General features: G+C 41.2%; 1 protein-coding gene and 3 pseudogenes across 1 annotated transcript in view; 2 read left to right on the forward strand and 2 right to left on the reverse strand.

Annotated features, from left to right (window-relative positions):
* Positions 1-312: 312 nt before the first annotated feature.
* LOC135277765 (uncharacterized protein C2orf27A-like) lies at positions 313-12,743 on the reverse strand (annotated as a pseudogene).
* LOC105731278 (zinc finger SWIM domain-containing protein 5-like) lies at positions 5,048-7,180 on the forward strand (annotated as a pseudogene).
* Positions 7,346-8,788, forward strand: LOC135277764 (zinc finger SWIM domain-containing protein 5-like; annotated as a pseudogene).
* CUNH4orf33 (chromosome unknown C4orf33 homolog) overlaps positions 12,669-20,281 on the reverse strand; it is a 40,818-nt gene continuing 33,205 nt past the window's right edge. The window contains exons 6-7 of the mRNA XM_064383876.1: positions 13,895-14,043; positions 12,669-12,755 (exon numbers count right to left, since the gene is read on the reverse strand). Coding sequence (XP_064239946.1) covers positions 13,902-14,043 — 142 coding nt within the window. The 3' untranslated portion in view covers positions 12,669-12,755; positions 13,895-13,901. The remainder of the gene's footprint in view (positions 12,756-13,894; positions 14,044-20,281) is intronic.

Raw genomic sequence — 20,281 nt, forward strand, 5'->3', positions numbered from 1 at the left:
CAGACCCCAGTGTGTGATGTTCCCCTCTCTCTGTCCATGTGTTCACATTGTTCAACACCCACTTACGAGTGAGAACATGCGGTGTTTGGAAAATTACTCTGGAAGATGTACAGAAAAACCAAAATACTCTGAGAAATCTGAAGTCTTATTCAAAATTTATTTTATTTATTTATTATATATTATTTATTTCCATCCCAAGTTCTCCTAACTACACTGGTAAGGTTTTATTTTCAATGTTATAGACTTTATTTGAAACAGTTCTAATGCAATCAATGTTTATAAGACAAAAGGATCTTAAAGAATACAATTAACCCAATTCTATAGAATTCTTTATTCTCTCACTACAACATAATACTTCTTGAATTTCCTAGTGCAGAATACATTCATGTCTTTTTAATTATTCATTCCCCGTTATGTAAAGAAAATTAACCAAAGTGACCCTGACTGAAGAAAAGAAAACCACATTTAAAGCCAAGAATAAATTACGATTAAAGCATAGGTCTAAACAGCCATTTAGAAAACTATTCCATCATAAAAGCAGAAGAAATTTATGTGCAAAAAACTTTAAAACTCCATATAGTCAATGGTATGATTGTTCTTTTGCTCCTTTACATTCTCAAATTCTCCCTAGCTCTGAGCTACTTTTGCTTAGAAATAGAATTAGAATGATTTCTAAAATGTATTATATTGACTTTTTCCTCTTTTTATAAATAGATTATGTTCTATCTAATATCCCAACATGGTCAAAGGCATTCTTTGGGCAACTTGCAAATTTCAGTAAAACTGTCGCCTTCAGTAGAAGTTCAATATGTCAAAATAATTTTATATATGGTATGAAATTTCACTTGTTTTGTTACATAGTTTAGAAATATCAAATGTTAACCAGAAAATGTATTGAACACAATAATATGAGTATGTGTGAACAAGTAACACATTTTTAAAATTCTCATATTCAAATGTTCTCTGGTATGAAACTTCTTAAGCAAGATTCCTATTTTATAAAACCAACTTTATGTGTAAAGTAAAGCTCAATGCAAATACATATACACACACATATATATATACACATATATATACACATGTATATACATATATATACATATATACACATGTATATACATATATATACACACATATACACACACACACAGACACACACAAACAGAGAACATTTGTAGGCACTCTAATGCTCAACTGCTCTTGTATTCTAAAATAGCTTGATGCTTACCAAATTCTCAACTGCTTAGTCTGCTTTCTGTTATATTTATGAAATTCCCACTTGATGCCAGCTCTACATAAAAAAGAATTTGACCTGATTAGTTGATTTTTGTTTTCGGATTTTTTTTTAAATTAGGTTTCCACAGAGGACTGTCATACAACCTATAGTAACAAAGAGGTTTTATTTGACCGAAAATGCTATGGTTCCCGAAAGGCAAAATTAAATTTCTCTTAACCGGAAAAAATATGCTTCTAAAAGTCAATAAAAGAACAGATAACACTCTTTTAATGGGTAGGTTTTGTTTAGCTGTATAACCTTTTTTTGACAGATTTCATTTTTAAAACTCTCTGCAGGAAAATTACTAATGATTTTCAAATCATTATAATAGGAAACCAAGCAACATTAAAGTTAGAGCTGAGTTGTATCAGAATTAGAGAACTTTATTTCAAGATGTTTCCTTTCATCTATAAGGGCAAAGGATTACAAGAGTTGTGTGATTATATTGGGTCAATAGAATCAATGTAAATACACAGTTTGGATAAGTAGGCTAAAAACTCTTTGCTGTATCATTTCTTCAATTATAGGATTTTACATTTTGCCCACCTTTTTTCAAATAATTGCCTCTACTCACTACCTTGCCTTATATACATACAGGGCCCTAAAAGAAAAACAATAACTCATGTAGGTTTCTGCGGCCATTTTTTCCTTTCTGACAAATCCACTTGAAATTATATATTTTTATATCTAATACTACTACTTATGATTTTTTAAAGATTTTTATTGTAGACAGGCAGAAGATATAATAAAATCAAATTGGCATCTTCTCTTTATAGGACAGTCAGCTTATATTTTATAAAGGATGTGAAGGATCAGCAAAATAAAATGATTAACTTTATCTACTGAGGTCCAAACATGGATGATGTAGGTATACTAAAATTACTAGGTTTATTACTTCGAATTCAGAAAAATAAGCATATAGAGAGAGCTTTTGATGTGAAGTTACTTTGTATAATAAAAAGTGAGCTTTATAATCAAAATTTATTAATTTGAAAAGCTATATATAAAAGTATATATATAATTTTTAGGTAATCTAATAATCCTATATAGTATCATACATATGTCAAATTTAAGTAGGATTTAATGAACAGAATTTTTACCCATTAAGATGTAAAATAATATTTAAGTCTTAACTACACCCTACTTATAAGCAAGATATAGAACAAAGTAGGAAAATGAGACTTAAAATTATATAAAGTATTTACGCTAGAGCCAAAAAAATTATATAGTCTCCTACATGGAATTTTAGCAATTAAAATGATGAACTAGATATAAACAATATCATAGGGATAATATAAAAATCTGAATTCAGAAAAGAAAAAATTACAAGGTTCTCATTGGGTTATACAAAATTATAATACTGTAAAGCTTGTCCCACTACAGAACAAGGTGATCTCTGAAATTACAAGGCAGTGAATTCAGAACTATAAAAAGGAAATATTACTTCATAACCTTTAGTTAACCTGTAGCTACAGTTCCATAGAAGGTCATAAAATCATATTCTGTGGTTGGATTTAAAAGCTGGATAATTTTATAGCCACTCATAATACCAGGGCTCAAGATCATTGCCTTCAGTGGCTGGATTAGAATTCTTTGAGCATCCATATGAATACACTGCTAGGTAAGGAGGTAGGTGGTACAACATGCAGTCTTACAGGTTAAATGTTGGCTTCTTGGAGTCAAATGACAATGTTTACCGCCTTTGTCTTCTTTAAGGCATCCTTGAGATTAGTGAAGGCAAACAGATGCCACAGAAAACTGCCTTTGTAAGTCAGAACTTATATTTCAGTTATGGAATGTTCCCAGCAATTGATAGACCCATGTGCACAGTAAGCCTACATCTGATAAAACACTGGCATCAAATGGAAGCTAGAATTTCCATTTCCAGGTTATTTCAACTTGGGTAACCTTACATTTCCAAGCCGAAACTTCACTTTCCCAGCATCTAAGGCGCTTCTCTTAGATGGTGCTTTAGGTTGTGAAAATACTTCCTGTATCTACCGTCTGCTTAAAAAGTACCACTTACAATGTTCTCTCTGTGCAAGCTTTTACATTATTTTTAAAATGTACTATCCTTTCATCTTTAAACATTTTTTAAATTTCCATTTCCTGCCTCTGTGCCTTTGTTCATTCTGCCTCTATCACTGGAATGCTATTCTCTGCCTCTCCTGCTTCAAGGATCCAGTTTCTTTATGAAGTGATCCATGATGTTCTCAGATAAAAGTGGTATTCCAAACCTCCCTCCCCTCCCACCACGTACATCCCAAATATTATGTCTGTGATTCTGATATTTATCCATTTCTACCTTATTCTAGAAGCACGTATACAATCATTTGGCTTACCTCTTGCTTAGCTCTCTTCTAGAATGTAAAAAGCTTATAAATAGGAGCTATGCCCAAGTCATTTCTTGTGTGTTTCACAGCACCTAGTCTAGTGTCTTCAACAAGGGCAATAATGTGTGCTTCTTTGGCAATGATGCATGCTAAGAATTACTTTGTGGCATACCTGTTATGGATTTTTTTATATAATTCTTACCTTTCCTCTTCCAGCTGGCAAATGTTTTCTTTCTTGGTTACTTTTTAAATTTCCAGTAATAAAAATAATAAAAAGAAAATTAATCTCTACAAAAATACAGTTCTTAGAGCCGGTATTCATGCGAAAAGAATAACACAGTAAAAATAGGTAAATAAAAGCATGCTGAGGTTGTCAGTATTTTAAACACAGTTATGTGGTGTTTCTTGGTAGAGCTGAATGAAGCACTAAAAATATGATTTTGTTAACCTGCTTCTTCCATCTAGTGGCAAAAAACAGTAAGAAACAATGTCCTAGAAAAACACCATGATCAAATGGTTGTAAATGTCATTTCAGGAAATCCCAATGGTAAGAGTTCAACATTCAAGGTTTAAATTAAGTATATGATAAACATTTTTAAATAATTTTGGCAAATTGGTAGTGCTCAGCTGGGATAACTGTCGAAGTTACTTAGAGTCATCCATGTATTTGCATGCTTTCACAAAGACCTCAACTACACATGTAAAGCTATGTATCACCCCACAGTAAATTGAGATGGATTTGTTTTAGTATACATAATTATGGATCTAGAACAAACTGTTGGATAACTATTCAGAATTCCATTATTTCCTCCACTTTAGGCACATGGCAACCATGTTGTTATAAGTTTTAAGAGGTACAATTGACAACCACTGCAATTGGACTTCACCATTGGAATTGCCAGTGAAAATATTTTTGCAATAATAGGAAGTAAAAAATGTTGTGACCTGAAGCATGGGTCGATTGGAGGGAGGAGAGAGGGAAAGTTTAAAGGAAGTAGAATCAGCTGCTCTGCATTGTTAGGGCTGCTTCAAAGACACTAATGAAAAATAATATGCAATGCACAGCATAATTGTGCATTCTCTGCACTCTCAAAGGCCACAAGCTTATCCCTAATACACGAGGTTTGACTGCCCTTCTAACACTTTCTGTTTGCCTCACTGCAAATGTAATTAATGTTTTAGAAGTTAAATGTGGGTTATGTGGAAGTGTAAAGAATGTTCTCCAGGACAGCAACTTTTTCCCCTTCTTCCATTCAAGTGAACAAGTTAACCATGTGTAATGGTGATAAAAATAAAAAGCTGTCAAAGTATTTAAATATCTAAAGACTATAAGGAGAAATATAAGTTCATGAGCAGCATAATTATCTTAAAGTCAGTTTTTTTATTAAAAGAAAATATACTTTTTGTTTATTTCCTAATTTTTAAGAAGAGAAGAATTTGTGTTCTTATCTCTGAAACCCTTTTCCAGATGAATATGGACCAGCTACAAAAGTTTATTGAGTAATCACGGCATACCATCACACTGAAGTTCTTCCTACTGCACAGAAACTGGCAAATGAGCTTCTATCCTCCAATTAAGAAATCAACCAAGCGAATGGCGCTCCTGACCCCACAGCTGGGGCCAGCATTAACAACAAGACCTGTTGGCATTTGAGTGAAGACCAGGTGAAAGAACAAGTGAAGGCTTTTCTCTCCCCGGGGCGTTACTATGGCTCTAGAAAGCAACTCAACTCAATGTTTGCCAAGGTTTGAGAAATGCTGCGGATGAGAGATTCCAGTGGAGCAAGGATACTGATACTAATAACTGAGCAGTTTATGGCTGACCTATGATTCAAACTCTGCAGGCAGTAAGGGACAAGCCCGACAGACAAGGTCAGGCAACTCTGGAATGAGCTAGGGGCTTTATGGGTGTGCATAATTTTAAATTCACACTGCAAACTGGAGGAGAAATCCTGCTGGCTGCAGCAGCTGCAGAAAGTGGAGTGACCTGGATGTCTGTCCCCTGGAGGATGGAAACTGCGGACATGAGCAGCCCAACATCACCAGTGCACTTCCCCGGAGTGCCATTCACAGTCCAGATTCTATCCAGACCAAGACCAATGATAGTCACAAGAGCCCTTGAGGGTCATGAATTACATTGACAGGACAGCCACCAACAGCAAATAATTAGCAGTGATATTTATATAGCTCCTGCCTGCCAGTGGGAAAGTACTCTTTAATTCCCAAGGCCAGCCACTGTGGCTTGAGCATGTGCCTACAGCCTGTGCTTGGGTTGATGCCCTACGTTCCCACAGTTATCCAAGAGGCCATCAGACTCACAGTGACCATTATTAATACTCTGAGGTTGCAGCAACTGGAAATCTACAAGCATCAGAAGAAAGAATTGTTGCAGAGAGGAACCACAACCATCACAAACCTGGAGAGCTGGTTGGGCCACCCCCATCCCATTGGCTGCCTGTTTCTCATTTTGACTGAGGCCTGCTGCCTGAATGATGACAGCTACTTGGAGATGTCTGATATGAATGAAAGCAGACCTCCCGTGTACCAACATGTAGTGGCTGCAGGCTCCCCAAACCAGCTGTAAGTCCTACTGCCCTTGGCCCTGGAAGTTGCACTGATGGACCTGGGTCAACAGCGGGTAATGCCTGAAGGCCTCTACACACAGGACAAGGTGTGCCATAATGAGAAAGCAGCAGCTCCTAAGCCAACTCTAAGAGCTGCAGCTTGACAATAAGCTAATGCAAACACTACAGTGTATCTTACTGCTGGAAGGGGCCCTTTCAGCAGCTGGGAGAAGTCATCCACTGAAAGAGTGTTCCCATGCATACCTTTGCCAAGTATTTGTTCTCAGCTCTGTTGCCTCATGATCCAGCCCTGTCCTATAAATTAACCTTATGTGCCATGAGGTTACCTGTTTTAGAAAACTCAGCTTCTGGCCAGGCGTGGTGGCTCACGCCTGTAATCCCAACACTTTGGGAGGCTGAGGAGGGTGGATCACCTGAGGCCAGGAGTTCAAGACCAGCCTGGCCAACATGAAGAAACCCCATCTCTACTAAAAACACAAAAACAATTATCCAGGTTTGGTGGCAGGTGCCTGTAATCCCAGCTCCTCCAGAGGCTGAGGCAGGAGAATCGCTTCAACCCAGGAGGCGGAGGTTGCAGTGAGCCAAGATCGCACCATTGCACTTCAGCCTAGGCAACAAGAGTGAAACTCCATCTTAAAAAAAAGAAAGAAAACTCAGCTTCTTCAGGCAACACATCCCACCCTCACCATATGGGGTCTGTGGTGCCCAACCATTATCCTCGCTGGTTCACACTTGGACGCTTGGAATCACAGCACTGTGAACTGACCTCCACCATGCTGACTGCTGCTAAAGGAGACACTGAGACTCTGAACCATTCTGGAAGCAATACAGAAGCAAAGCACATTCATTCTTCCTCCCTCATCTTCAGACTGGCCCAAATGTATTCAAGATTGCTATTCCCACTGACAGCAGTACTGACAGCACCCTGCTCAACGTGCCCTGGAACCTGGGTTACAGGTGATACAGATGACCTTATCAACCCTTAACTGAAGACACTGGGAGATGGTACAGTGATTGGTGACCTGTGCTACAGAAGCAGGTGAGTCTCCCACCTCTGTCTGCCTGGAAAGGAATTTCCAGACCCTACTCTTGGGACAGGACAACAAATTTTTAGAGCTCTCACATTCCTATTCCTGATGACCCAAGAAAGGATGGGGCTGCTGGTGGGAGAAGATGACCTCTGTTCAGCCAGCCCAAGCCCTGCTCTCACTGCTTTTGAACCTTATCCTGATGTCAGCAGAACTTTGACCCTCTTATCAGAGACAGGTTTAAGAGAGTGAGTTTTCATCTGCCAATACTCGAGTGCTCCCTTGGGAGGTAGTGGACTGGGTGGTTTGGTCCCCATCCCTGTCCATGCTTGTGAGAAACCCCAGACAATTTAGAGGCTTAGGACCCTTTCTTAAGCCCAAAGCCCCAGCACAAGACTCTACCCTGAGAGGCCTCACTTCAGCTAGAATCCCTGGCAGATCTGCAACCCTGGCCTCAGGGCAAGAAAACCACAGGCTCTATTGCCTTATCCTTGTGAGAGGCTAAGAGCACCTGCAGAAACCTTCAACCCTCTGATGGAGGAAGGAAGGGATAGCAAAGACCCCAAACAGGGTCTGGCCATCTAGGATGCTCCCCTTTCCCTGGTTTGCCTCAGGTCATCTCAAGGTTGCTGAGGAGGAGGGAGAACTCATCTCTGCAGACCAAGTTCAAACCCCAAATGGTAATCTGGGCAGAACCAAATCGGGACCCAAATGGCCACGGCTGAGCTCAGGCTCTCCCTGACATCTTGCAGAGCTGGTACACAGGCTTCACCCCTACTAGGCTACTAGTATTGTAGCTGCCACAGCTGTATCCCACACCACTATCCTGTGTCTCAGTCTTGACTATTCACAGCAGGAGGAACTGGCTAACTGTGCTCACACACTGGCCCTGTAGTGTACTATGAAGCATCCACAGAGCTCTTCCCTGTCAGCCCTTACACTCTGTGAGGACAACCACATTGCCTGTGAAGCAGCCTACCAGATTGCCACTGATGCTGATGCTGGTGGCATGACCCATTCACAGCTGTTCACCATCGCCTGCTATGTGGGGCTCCGTGGCTACCCATTCCATGCCTTCAAGCTGGCCTCACTGGCTATGAGCCATCTTAATCTGGCCTTCAAGCAGTATCAGTGATGTGCTCTGGACTTGTGCCATCAGCCACTCTCTGGGCAAGAATGAGCTGGCAGCTCTCATCCCCCTGGTGATAAAGAGTGTACACTGTGCCACAGTGCTTCCAGACATCCTGTGTGTGACACAGCAGTGACTGCACCTGGTCTGGCTGGCACCTCAGGCCACCACAGCTCTGAAAAGCTCACGTCCACTGACAAAGCTCCATTACACTACTTGCCAATGATGCTGATGCCACCATCAATATCTATATCAACACTACACACTCACGCCTAATACGCATCAGCTCTAGCCACTACAGAGAGTTCACTGAATTTCTAAGCAAGGCTCAGGAGACCTTCCTGCTGCCCCAGGATGACCACTTGCAATTTGCCCAGTTCATCAACAACGTCAAACACATCTACAAAGACAAGAAAAAGCTGATGCTGCTGGTGTGAGAGTGCTTTGCCTGAGAAAGCAGATGGCTTACCACCAGGGCAGCCTGGGTCCCCAGGTAGGATCAGGTCAGGCCAAGGACACTGAAACATCTGTCCACCCTGAGAGGACTCCGAGCAACTGTGGCTGAGGCCAAAGGACCACAGGGCTAAGGATGGGGAGAGTCCAACTCTAGTCAATATGCCTACCTTGGCAAGCTTCTCATACAGCCCACTGTTCATGGAGGAGCTGGGCTCTGCAGGTCAACCAGAAACCCCACAACAGACACCTCATACCCCTGCATCCTGCATGTCCTGGGAATTGGAGGAGCTGGGCTCTGCAGGTCAACCAGAAACCCCACAACATACACCTCATACCCCTGCATCCTGCATGTCCTGGGCATTGACCCTGTCTCCCTTGGCAAACACAGAACACTGTTATGTCTCAGGAATTGCTTAACCAGAGAAACAGAGGTGTCTGTGGTACTGTAAATACTATAGTATATGTGTTGCCAATTATTGTAAAGTTTTAACTATTTATAATTCGGGTTCTGGTTTGATGGGCGCTTGAAGTAGCTGTGGGTGGGAAGATATGCTTATTTTCTGAGAAGACTCACAACCATTTATCAGGTTTCCCTTGCAGAGTGTATGCTGTCAGCAGTGGAAGAGTGGGGGGTGCCACAGAGAAAAACAGCCAGTTAGAAAAAAATCCCAAGTCTATGCAGAATCCCCCACCTACAGAGAGGGCATTTATAGCCCAGTGGCAGGTGAGGGGCAGAGGCCAGGACTGGACTTAGACTTTTGCCTCACAAAGCTATGAGGACACTGAAACTCCTGCTCCAGCCTCTTCAGGAGCCCTTTGAGTGCCTGAGAAACAAGCACAGGGAGAAGGTGAAAGTCTGAGAAGGCACTGATCTCATAATACTCATCTACTCTGGTCACCTTTGTGTTAGACAGTATGTGGTTTCATCTATAATTATGTATAATTATGTGTGTGTGTATCTGTGTGGCTAAGTACATGTGTCTATGTGCAAAGATGTATCTGTGCATGCCTGTCTGTATATGCACATACATATTTGTGTGTATCTATGTCCGCACTATGGCTGTGTACCTGTGTGATATGTGCACACTGGCCTGTGCGTTTCTGCGTGAGGATATACACATTTGTGTACATGTGAGGATGCCTATCTATTGTAAATGCACTCATGTTTGTGCATGTTTAGTGTGTATTTGTATCTGAGTACACATGAGGGTATGTGTGAAAATCTGTTTGTGTCTGTGTGTATGCTTTCAATCCATGCATCCATGTCTGTATATGTGTAACTGAGCGTATTTCTACACGTAGGGATGTCTTTGTATTCATGTTTGAGGATCTGCATGAATGTGTCCTTTCTGCTGGCCAGATTTCTCTTCCCTGTTCCTCTTAAATCTCTCTCACCACCGAAACATTCGTTCACCATCTCGGCACCTCCTCTATTCATTCTCTCACCAAACAAGCTCTAAGCACCAGTCTCCCTCTGCCGTCAGATTGGCTGCATCAGCTCCGCAGTTCTCTTCTTGCCCCTTACTTGCGTTCTTCCCCTGCCTTTCTGCCTCAGGCTGCCGCTGCCTGCTTTTGCCACAGTCTCATTGCTCACTGACCTGGAGGCTAGAGCTGGTCAGCACTTAGCCTCTTCCTTCCTGACTAATTTCTAGTCCTAGCGGGCAGCCCTGTCTTAACCCTGGCTGACCTCCACGGTATATCATCACGTTCCTGCTACCTTCCTGACCTCTATGCTCAGCCTGGAATTGATACAGGAGGTAACAAGGGCATTCAGAAGAATCAGTTGGATACCAGTGTCTTGGTGTTTACTGTTTCATGTCTTCGTTCCTGATTGGGGTTGGGGTGTGATAGGAAAGGGGTAGCACAGCTAGAATGAGAACTAAGAACTTCTCCATCTGCTTTACTTTTTCTTCTTTGACAAACTGTCACCTTTTTCACTCCAAACTGACAAAGAAGTTGTATTTACCATTTGTGGCTCTATCCAGCCAAGGGCCCCTACAACGTCTCAGCCCAATGGGTTGGTTAAGAAAAAGAGAGAGAGAAGCCACTCTCATTTCTGTATCACAATTGCCCTTTTTGCCAAGTGGGTGAACTCACAGTGCTTTTCTATGAATAAACCGTGGATCACATAAAAGATGATTTTTCTGGCCAGGTGCAGTGGCTCATGCCTGTAATCTCAGCAATTTGGGAGGCCAAGGCGGGCAGATCACGAGGTCAAGACATCAAGACCAGCCTGGCCAACATGGTGAAACCCCATCTCTACTAAGTCCCAGCTATTTGGGAGGCTGAGGCAGGAGAACTACTTGAACCTGGGAAGCAGGGGTTGCAGTGAGCCAAGATCACACTACTGCACTCCAGCCTGGCAACAGGATGAGACTCCATCTCAAAAAAAAAATGTCATTTTTCTAGAAGGAAAAAAAAATTTCCTAAACCCAGAGGGGACCAGCAAATAACTATAGATGATTATAGATTTCCTGTGAGTGAATATGGATCAGGATGACCTGATGCTATAAACCAAATGTTATTGTTCTCCTCAAATTCATGTGTTGAAATCTAATTCCCAATGTGATGGCATTTGGAGGTGGGGCCTTGGGAGATGATTAGGTTATTAAGGCAGAGACCTCATGAATGGGATTAATGCCCTATCCAAGGACCACAGAGAGCTCCCTCATCTCTTCTGTCATGCGAGGACACAGTAGAAACAGGACTATTAACCAGGAAGCCGGCCCTCACTAGACATGGAATCTGCTGACCACTTGACCTTGGATTTTACCATCTCCAGAACTGTGAGAAATAAATTTGTTTCTATGCTACCTAGACTATGACATTCTGTTTTGACCCCCAAATTAGATAAAGTACCAACATATCAACTTGTACACATAATTTTTGGAATCTCTGACTCCAAATCTTTGATGGCAAAAGGTGATTGATCTGCCGGAGAAATGAACCTACATGATCCCTCTTTCCACAAGAAAACAGAGAGTCAAAACAGGCAAAAGTAGGTCAAGGTCTTCTAAAAGCCATACCTGAAAGGTTTCCAATAATAGTTGATTTGATGGTAATTTGATCACACAAACCACCACAACAAAAAGACACGACTATCAGAGAGTTTCAGGATAACCTCAAAAACACCATCTAACATTAGGGAGTTAAAGAAGGCATGAAGTTTCAAAGAGTCAAGCTTTACTTAAACGTCATTGTATAAACTTGTAATTCTAACACTATAAATAAATCCTAGGGCAGGTGATGCCATGGAGACCCTGGGGCACAAGTGCTGAATTTGGAAGCTTTATTCCTGTACCCTTCAGAGATGCTCCGTGGCCCCTTCATCCCCTCCCCACCTGTCAAGAAGAGCCCATCCTGGGCAGTACATCGGGGTAAACAGCCCAGATGCCCAGTTGAGGGCAGCTCCCAGAGGAGGAAGAGGCCACCTCTGAGAGCAGGAGGAGCAGCTGGAACCCCTCCTCACAGGCTCCTTTTCCTGCTCTCTAGCACCTTTTTCGGGCAGATATACACCCCCAGGAGCAGCAGCTCAAGCAGGTCCTGCAGCAGCACAGGAGCGGCTCAGCTTAATGCGAGAAGCCTCTCTCCAGCGAGGCAGAGGAACCCAGGCTGCATGCCCGGGTCTCTGCCTCCATGGTTCCCACTGTGCCCAGGATGAGGGGCAGGTTCGTAGCTACTGACTGGGGCCATGCTGGCCACACCCTCTCTGCCACCTCTAGCTCCAGCCACGCTTTCAGCTCTGGGGCTGAGGCCAGTGGCTACAGCAGGTGCCAGGATGGCAGGCAGGTCCTCATTGGGCTTGTCCTTGGCTGTACCAGGGCAGGGGCGAGAGGGCTCCGGAGCATCCTCTAGCTCCAGCGCTGTTCCCGAGGGGGCTCTTCCTCTGGTGTTGGTCCTGGCTGAACAATACTGGAAGTTCCTGTGTTGCTGCATATGGAGCAGGAGCTGAAAAAGGAGAAAGGGTCACCAACATCGGTCACTTTCCACTGGAATTTCCGAACACAAAAACAACCTCATTGAATTTAAAGGAATTTCAGCCTGAAAACACCACGCCAAGAAAGTCTTCCAGACTGCAAGCCACCTCATCATGTGCCTGTGCCTCATAGGCTCCAGAGGCTCCAGCTGGACGAGGACAAGGACAATGTGTAGATGTGACCCTGATGGGATCACTGGTGAGGTCTGGCCTGGTAGAACCTGCCCTGGCCTGCCCTGTGGTACCTGGGGCACCTTTGGCCAAATGGCCAGAGGGTCTGGGGTGAAGGATGAGTCTTTGTTGGCATCATTGGAAAAGGGTCTCGTCCCGCCAAGCAGGAGCCTCAAGACGTGGGGATGCAGCACGGGAACATCTTGCTCTCCTGAGCGTCTCCTACCAAGCAAGCTGGCTACAGGGCTGACTCTAGGATAGGGGCACCTGGTTACCAGAGCTCTCTGTTCTTTTCAGTCTGTCATCAAGGAAGTGAGGTCACTTCTTTAAGTTTCTGTCCCCTCAGCCCCTTCCTTCCATAAGACCTACTCAGGACCCCACTGAGCTGCTGACTGCTTCCACCCCTGCAGGTCAACTCCTTACCTATACACAGTTATATCCACCCAGAGCCTGCTTGTACACCTGCACCTGATGTTCACCAGAAGCCAGATGTCCTCCTCAGGCCTGATTTCCACCTGGGATCTACATGTCCACCTGGGGTCTGATGTCTGCCTTGGGCTTGTGTCCCGCTTGGGGCCTTGTGTCCACCTGGGGACTGGTATGCAGCTGGGTCCTGATGGCCTACTGGGTCTTGTTGTTCACCTAAGGCCTGGTGCCCACCTGGGGCCTGGTAATCACCTGGGACCTGGGTATCAACCTGGGTCTTAGATGTCCACTTAAGGCCCAATGTGCACCTAAGGCCTGAGTTTTCACCTGGGTCCTGATGATCACCTGGGGACTGGGTGTCCACCTTGGGTCTAATGTCCACCTGGAGCTTAAATATCTACCTAAGGCATGGTAGATGTCTACATGAGTTTGGTGTTCAGCATGGCCCTGCTGTCCACCTAGGGCCTTCGTGTCCATCTGGGGCCTGGTTGTCAACTTAGGGCCTGGTGTACACCTTGAGTTCAGTGTCCATCTGGGGCCTGATGTCTACCTTGAGGACTGGTGTCCTCCTGAGGTGGGAAGATCCCTGGGGCCCAGGAAGGCAAGGCTGCAGTGAGTCGTGATTGTGCCACTGAACTCCAACCCGGGTGACAGAGTGAGACCCTGTCTCAAACAAATAAACAAAAAAAGACACAAATTACATAGCTGTAAAAAAAATTTTCTTTCTTTATAACCTTATTCTATAGGCTTTTTTCTATTCTTTATTTATTTTACTTTTAAATCTTTTATTTATAAAACCAAGACACAAACACACACATTTGTCTAAGCCTATGCAGGGTCAAGATTATCAGTATCACTGTCCTCCACCTCCACATCTTGTCCCACTGGAAGGTCGTCGGGGCAGTAACACACAGGGAGCTGTCATCTCCCATGATAATAATGCCTTCTGGAAACCTCCTGAAGGACCTGCCTGAGGCTGTTTCACAGTTAACTTTAAAAAAAAAAGTATAGTAAGCGTATACTCTAAAATAACAGTACAAAATATAGGATAGCAAATACATGAAACATTAACATCATCATTTATTATTTTCATCAAGCATTATGCACTGTACATAATTGTATGTTCATACCTATATCACCACAACATGTAAGTAATGCATTGCACTGTGAGATTACAACAGTTATGATGTCGCGACGCGATAGCTACATTATTATCTTATGGGACCACTGTCTTATATGTGGTCCGTTCATGACCAAAATGTCATTATGCAATGCAGAACTGTATTTGAGAATGGTACAAATATACTCAGAAATACATAAAAGATGCAACATTAGGGTAGCAACAAAAGACATGGACATTTTATTTTATGCATTGTTTTATACCAGGGAGTTGACATAAATGCCTTTAAGGTTTGAGGTTTTGATTAGCTGGATTTAGAGAGATTAAAGAGAAATGAAAAAGAATAAATAAATGTTATTTCTTCTGTGTTTCCCATAAAGTTACTTAATATGGAATCAATGAAATTCCTGCAGCTTTGATTAGACAGATAGATGATAAAGAGATGATAGATCAACAAAGATAGAGATGGGTAGCTAGATAGAGAGACAGAGAGATACAGATGTGACAATGATTCTTCACTTGACCAAACTAGTCAGGCTCTTAAACCTTTTCCTAAGTCCATCTCTATTTCCTTGTAAAATTCACTTTTAGCAAGAACCCTCCACCCAGAACATTCCTCTGGATGTCTCATCATGCTGGATATCCAATAGGGCTCCTCATCCCTTGCCATTATATGAACATAATGGAAATTGCTGTTTTGGGATTGCTTCCCATCTCACTCCATCCCCTTGAAGTTCCTTCAGTGGTTGGAACACAGACTCTTGGAGGCAGAGTGCCAACCTGCCTTCCCTGCTTCGAGCCAAGGGGACTTGGCTGTTCTCCTAATTTCTCTACACCTCTATACCTCTTGTGTCTACACTTATAACATGGGAAAATTAATAACAAATGGCTGTTGTTAATTAATACATGTATGCATTAGAACACATCATAAGCACTGTGTGGATATTGGCTATTATTGTTTCGTCTGTACTCTCTAGAGACTCAATTTTATTCATTAATCCTACTATTGAAGAACCCTAAGTTGGCCCAAGGCTTCCCTACAAAAAAAAAAGCACAGTGCGATGAAGATCTTGGCTCAAGTATTCTGTGGCCCCATGGTGACACCTGGGGTGCTTCATTCAGTAGTGGGATTTCCAGGTCAGGGAAAAATATACATCCTAAACAGGTGTGACAATTTGCTGGCCAGAGGAGCTAGGCTGGGTCACAATTTCACCAGCCATGGATGAAAGTTCTAGTGCCCCACATTCTCACCAACATTTAACATTATTTGATGTTACACTTTATTCCCTAACAGGAATATGTTTTATTTATAGGATGGAATGATTATTTGTGAGTTAGAATGCTTTTCATATGCTTATTTGTCTCTTCAGTTTCCCTGACTGTATAGTGCCTGTTCATTTTGTTTGCTAATTTTCCTATTGGACTTCATAGCTGATTTGTAGGAAGTCTTTGTATTGATTGCTTACTGCTTCCAGTTGTGTGAACTCTCTCAATCTAACCTCTTCTTTTCACTTTGTCTATCACACCTTCCCCTGAACATGGAGCCCTGAACATCCACTGTGGTAAAATCTAATAATATTTTTCATTGTGATCAGAACTTTGGGGTCTTGATTAGAGAATATTTTCCCCTTTCCAATATCACAAAGTTATTTCACCACATTTTCTCATTTAAGTTTTTCAATTTTTTTAAGTTTTACTTTTACATCGAAGCTTGTAAAGAACCTTAGTCTGCTCCCATTTTAGAGGGAAAGGTGACTAGGGAGAGGAAACCAACAGATCATCTACTATACTCAAAATTGATTTGGGAATTGAGGGTGCTAAGGCAAAGGTTCCTTATCTTTTTCTATGGAAGAGACGGGGACAATGTTATAGCGGAAAGGGTGAAACAAAGAAGAAAGGATCATGGGATGACTCCATCTTAGAAAACAGAGGCGGGACGTGGTTCTCATGTCTCCAGGACTCTTGTGGCCAATCTTTCTGGAGAGAGCATGGAAGAACTACAGCTCACATATGTTAGTAGTACTATAAAATGGTAAAAATGATTTTGCAAATAATTTGTCATTTTTTTTAAAGCTAAGCATATAGTTACTATGTGGTCCAGTAATTTTGCTCTTATTTACCAAACAGAAATAAAAACTAAGCTTACACACACACACACACACACACACACACACACACACACCATGTATAGAAATGTTCATAGCAGCTTTGTACAAAATAGCCAGAAACTCGAAGCAACCCAAAAGTTCACCATCAGGTAAATCAATCAATCATTCAGTCAGTATCCATAGAATAGATTACTACTGAGCAATACAAAGGAACAAACTACTGACAGAAGCAACAATGTGGGTAAACTTCAAAAACATCATGTCAGACACAGATTCCAGACTCAAAGACTAGAATCATAGTATACGATTATAATTATATAAAATTTCTAGAAAGGGCAACCATAGGGACAAATAATGGATTAGTGTTGCCTAGGGTTGGTGTTGGGAGCAGGGATTGACAACAGACAGGCACAAACAATATTTTAGAGTGCTCAAATTACATACATTAAAATGGGTATATTTTATTTAATGTAAATTTTACCTTAATAAAATTGACTTTAGAAAGTAGATTACGGCCTCTGGAGAATGGATCGATCTGGGATGTTTGGGGATCAGGTTAAGGGGAGAAGCTGGGAGATCAGTTCAAAGACTATTGCAATTATCCAGGGTTGCAATTATTCAGGGAATATGAGAGTGGTTTGGGCTAGAGTGGTAGTTAAGAAGGTATTTAGAAGTAGTGAGATTCTGGATATATTTCAAAAGTGGAGTTAATGGGATTTAACAGTGGATTGGATTTTGCTCAAATGAGAAAGAAATTTTCACCTGAGCTACAGGAAGACTTGACAATTATTAAAATAAGAAAGACTTGAGAAGGATCAAGTATGGGTCCTCAAAAAAAGTTCAGTTTTTGTCGTGTAAATATGAGATTCATTAGATAATTTACTGGCAATATCAAGAAATACAATGTTTAGGTACACATTGGAGGTTAAGATATACATTAGGTAATCATTAGCTCACATACTACACTTAAACTCACAACTAATCAGACCGAAGTGACCAAGTGGATGAACAGATAGAAAGAAGCAGTCTAAGGATTGAGTCTTGAGGAATTCCATTTTTTAAAATTTGAAAACAGAAGGAAATATCCAGGAAGAATTAGAAGAAGAACTGAGAAAGTGATATCCCAACTGAGAAAAACATTTCTAGGAGGGAGTGACCAACATGGTCAAACTCTTGTGATAGGTGAGCAAGATGACATCTGACTTGCTTATCACAAGGTAAATGCAAATTATCTGAGTTACCATTTCTCACCTATCAGAATAGCAAAATCTCAAAAGCTTTGATAACATACTCCCTTAGAGAAGCTATGGTATAACAAGAACTGTCACCTTCCATGGTAGAGATGCAAATTTTCCTACGGTGGGTAATTTTGTACTTTCTAGCCAAATTGTATATGCATTTGTTTTTTGACCCAGAAAATACTATTCCTAGAGATATATTCCAAGGACATACTGGTAAAAAATATAAGTATTTGCGAATTAAATAAGTAGTAAAACAGCTATCTTCTTCTATTGTGTGCAAATGTGACAGTGACCCAGTCAAATCTTGTACACCAAATTGTGATAAACTTCCCAACAAACAAACTAATAATATTGGCCAGCAGGAGAGTCCTTATCTATGGAATACTTTTGGCAGGATGTATTTGGTTAGTTTATGAATATTTATGATAAAAAAAACCTGGGTGTGGATTTATGGGTGTGGGTCCTTGAAAAATATCACATAAGCAATGTAATTACCTGATTATAAAATTAAGATATCTATTGACGAATGAATAGTCTCTTTGGTGTTATAACTTGTGGACGAAAACATGGATCATGTTGCCTTTGCCCTTATTATAGGGGTTTTTGCCTAAGTCTACCCTTCAACCAGTTCTAATTGGCTATGCTAAATGTGAACGTTTGGAATTGCCCGAATCCTTCTTAGGAGCAAACATTAACCAATACAGAATTCCAGGAAGGCAACAATGGATCACAGATTTAATTAAGAAAATAGTTGAGGTGGGAGTTTTGATTCTCAGTAACTCTCTTTTTAACCATTCTTCCAGCTACTACATAAGGCAGACAGTTCCTGAAAATAAAAAAGTAGACTATCAAGAATCAACTAATATTGTTCCTTTGACTGTTTCAGTTATACCTAAGATAATGAAGACTATATACATAAGAGGCCATCAGGGTCTGTTATGCCATCACATCATGTACCTGATTAATAATGCCTTTTTCTCAATTCTAAGTTCAGAGTCTTGCCAGGCAGTTTACATTTTCATGAAATGAAAATCAGTGTAAAGTTATTGTATTACTACAACAATATGTAAATTTCTTGGTATATTACCATAATCTAATGAGTCAGTCTACTGGATTTAATAATCATTAAGAGTAAGTTAGTACAATACATTGATGCTATCATGTTAACTGCCTCCTTAGAGGAAGAAGATCAAGAGGAGTTAAGGATTAAAATCACCTTTATGATAAATATAGGGTTGTTAATAAATCCAGCTAAAAGTCAAGTTTAGCCCGATGAAAAATCCCTGGAGTAACCAGAGATATTTCTCAAACTGTGAGAAGTACATTATTGTCTCTCACAGACCCTCCTAACAAGCAGGAAGCTCAGAAATAACAGGGCTATTTGAGTTTTGGCAAAAACTTACTACTCTTAAAAGACTACTGTTAGCTTTTATCACAAATTCATCAAAAATAAGTATTACTTTAAGTGGAGCCCTGAGAAAGAACATTTACAGATGATGGTGTCATAAGCGTTTGAACCAGAGGAACTCCACCTTGAATAGGGACTAGGTAAAATGAAACTGATATCTATTGGGCTGTGTTCCCAGGAGGTTAAGCATTCTCAGTCATGGATGAGATAGGAGGTCAGCACAAGATATAGGTCACAAAGACCTTGCTGATAAAACAGGTCGCAGTGAAGAAGTTGGCCAAAACCAAGATGGTGATGAAAGTGACCTCTGGTTGTACTCACTGCTCATTATACCATCATTATAATGCATTAGCATGCTAAAAGACACTCCCACCAGTGCCATGACAGTTTACAAATGCCATGGCAACATCAGACCATATTTAGACCTATATGGTCTAAAAGGGGGAGGAACCCTCAGTTCTGGGATTTGCCCACCTCTTTCCTGGAACACTTATGAATAATCCACTCCTTGTTTAGCATATAATCAAGAAGTAACTGTAAGTATTGGCAGTCAACCAGTCCAAGCTGCTGTTCTGCCTATGGAATAGTCATACATTATTTCTTTACTTTCTAAATAAACTTGCTTTCACTTTAAATTCTTTCTTTCACTCAACTTCTTTCTTGCGTGAGATTCAAGAACCTTCTCTTGGGGTCTGGATTGGGACCCCTTTCTGGTAACAATTGTAGCATAGGGAGCCCCTTTCTGGTAATATTGTAGCATAGGTAACAATTGTAGCATAGTTGGATCACTAAGATTTAATGATCCAACTGATCGTATTATACTAGAATATTTGCCTCTAGAACATATGCAGATTTGAAGCCCGCAGAAGAAATTAAATAGGGCTATTCAGCACAGACCTCTTAGATTTTGAACTTGAAAACTAACTGAGGGAGCTGTTCATTGCAGCCCATTTAAAAGGCAATTGCTAGCTTGTTACTGAGAGTTGGTCAAAACTGCCCCCACCACAGAAGGGCATCAAATAAT

This window comes from Aotus nancymaae, unplaced genomic scaffold, assembly GCF_030222135.1.
Source record: "Aotus nancymaae isolate 86718 unplaced genomic scaffold, 86718_ANA_hifiasm-v0.15.2.pri h1tg000033l, whole genome shotgun sequence".
NCBI classification, from domain to species: domain Eukaryota; kingdom Metazoa; phylum Chordata; class Mammalia; order Primates; family Aotidae; genus Aotus; species Aotus nancymaae.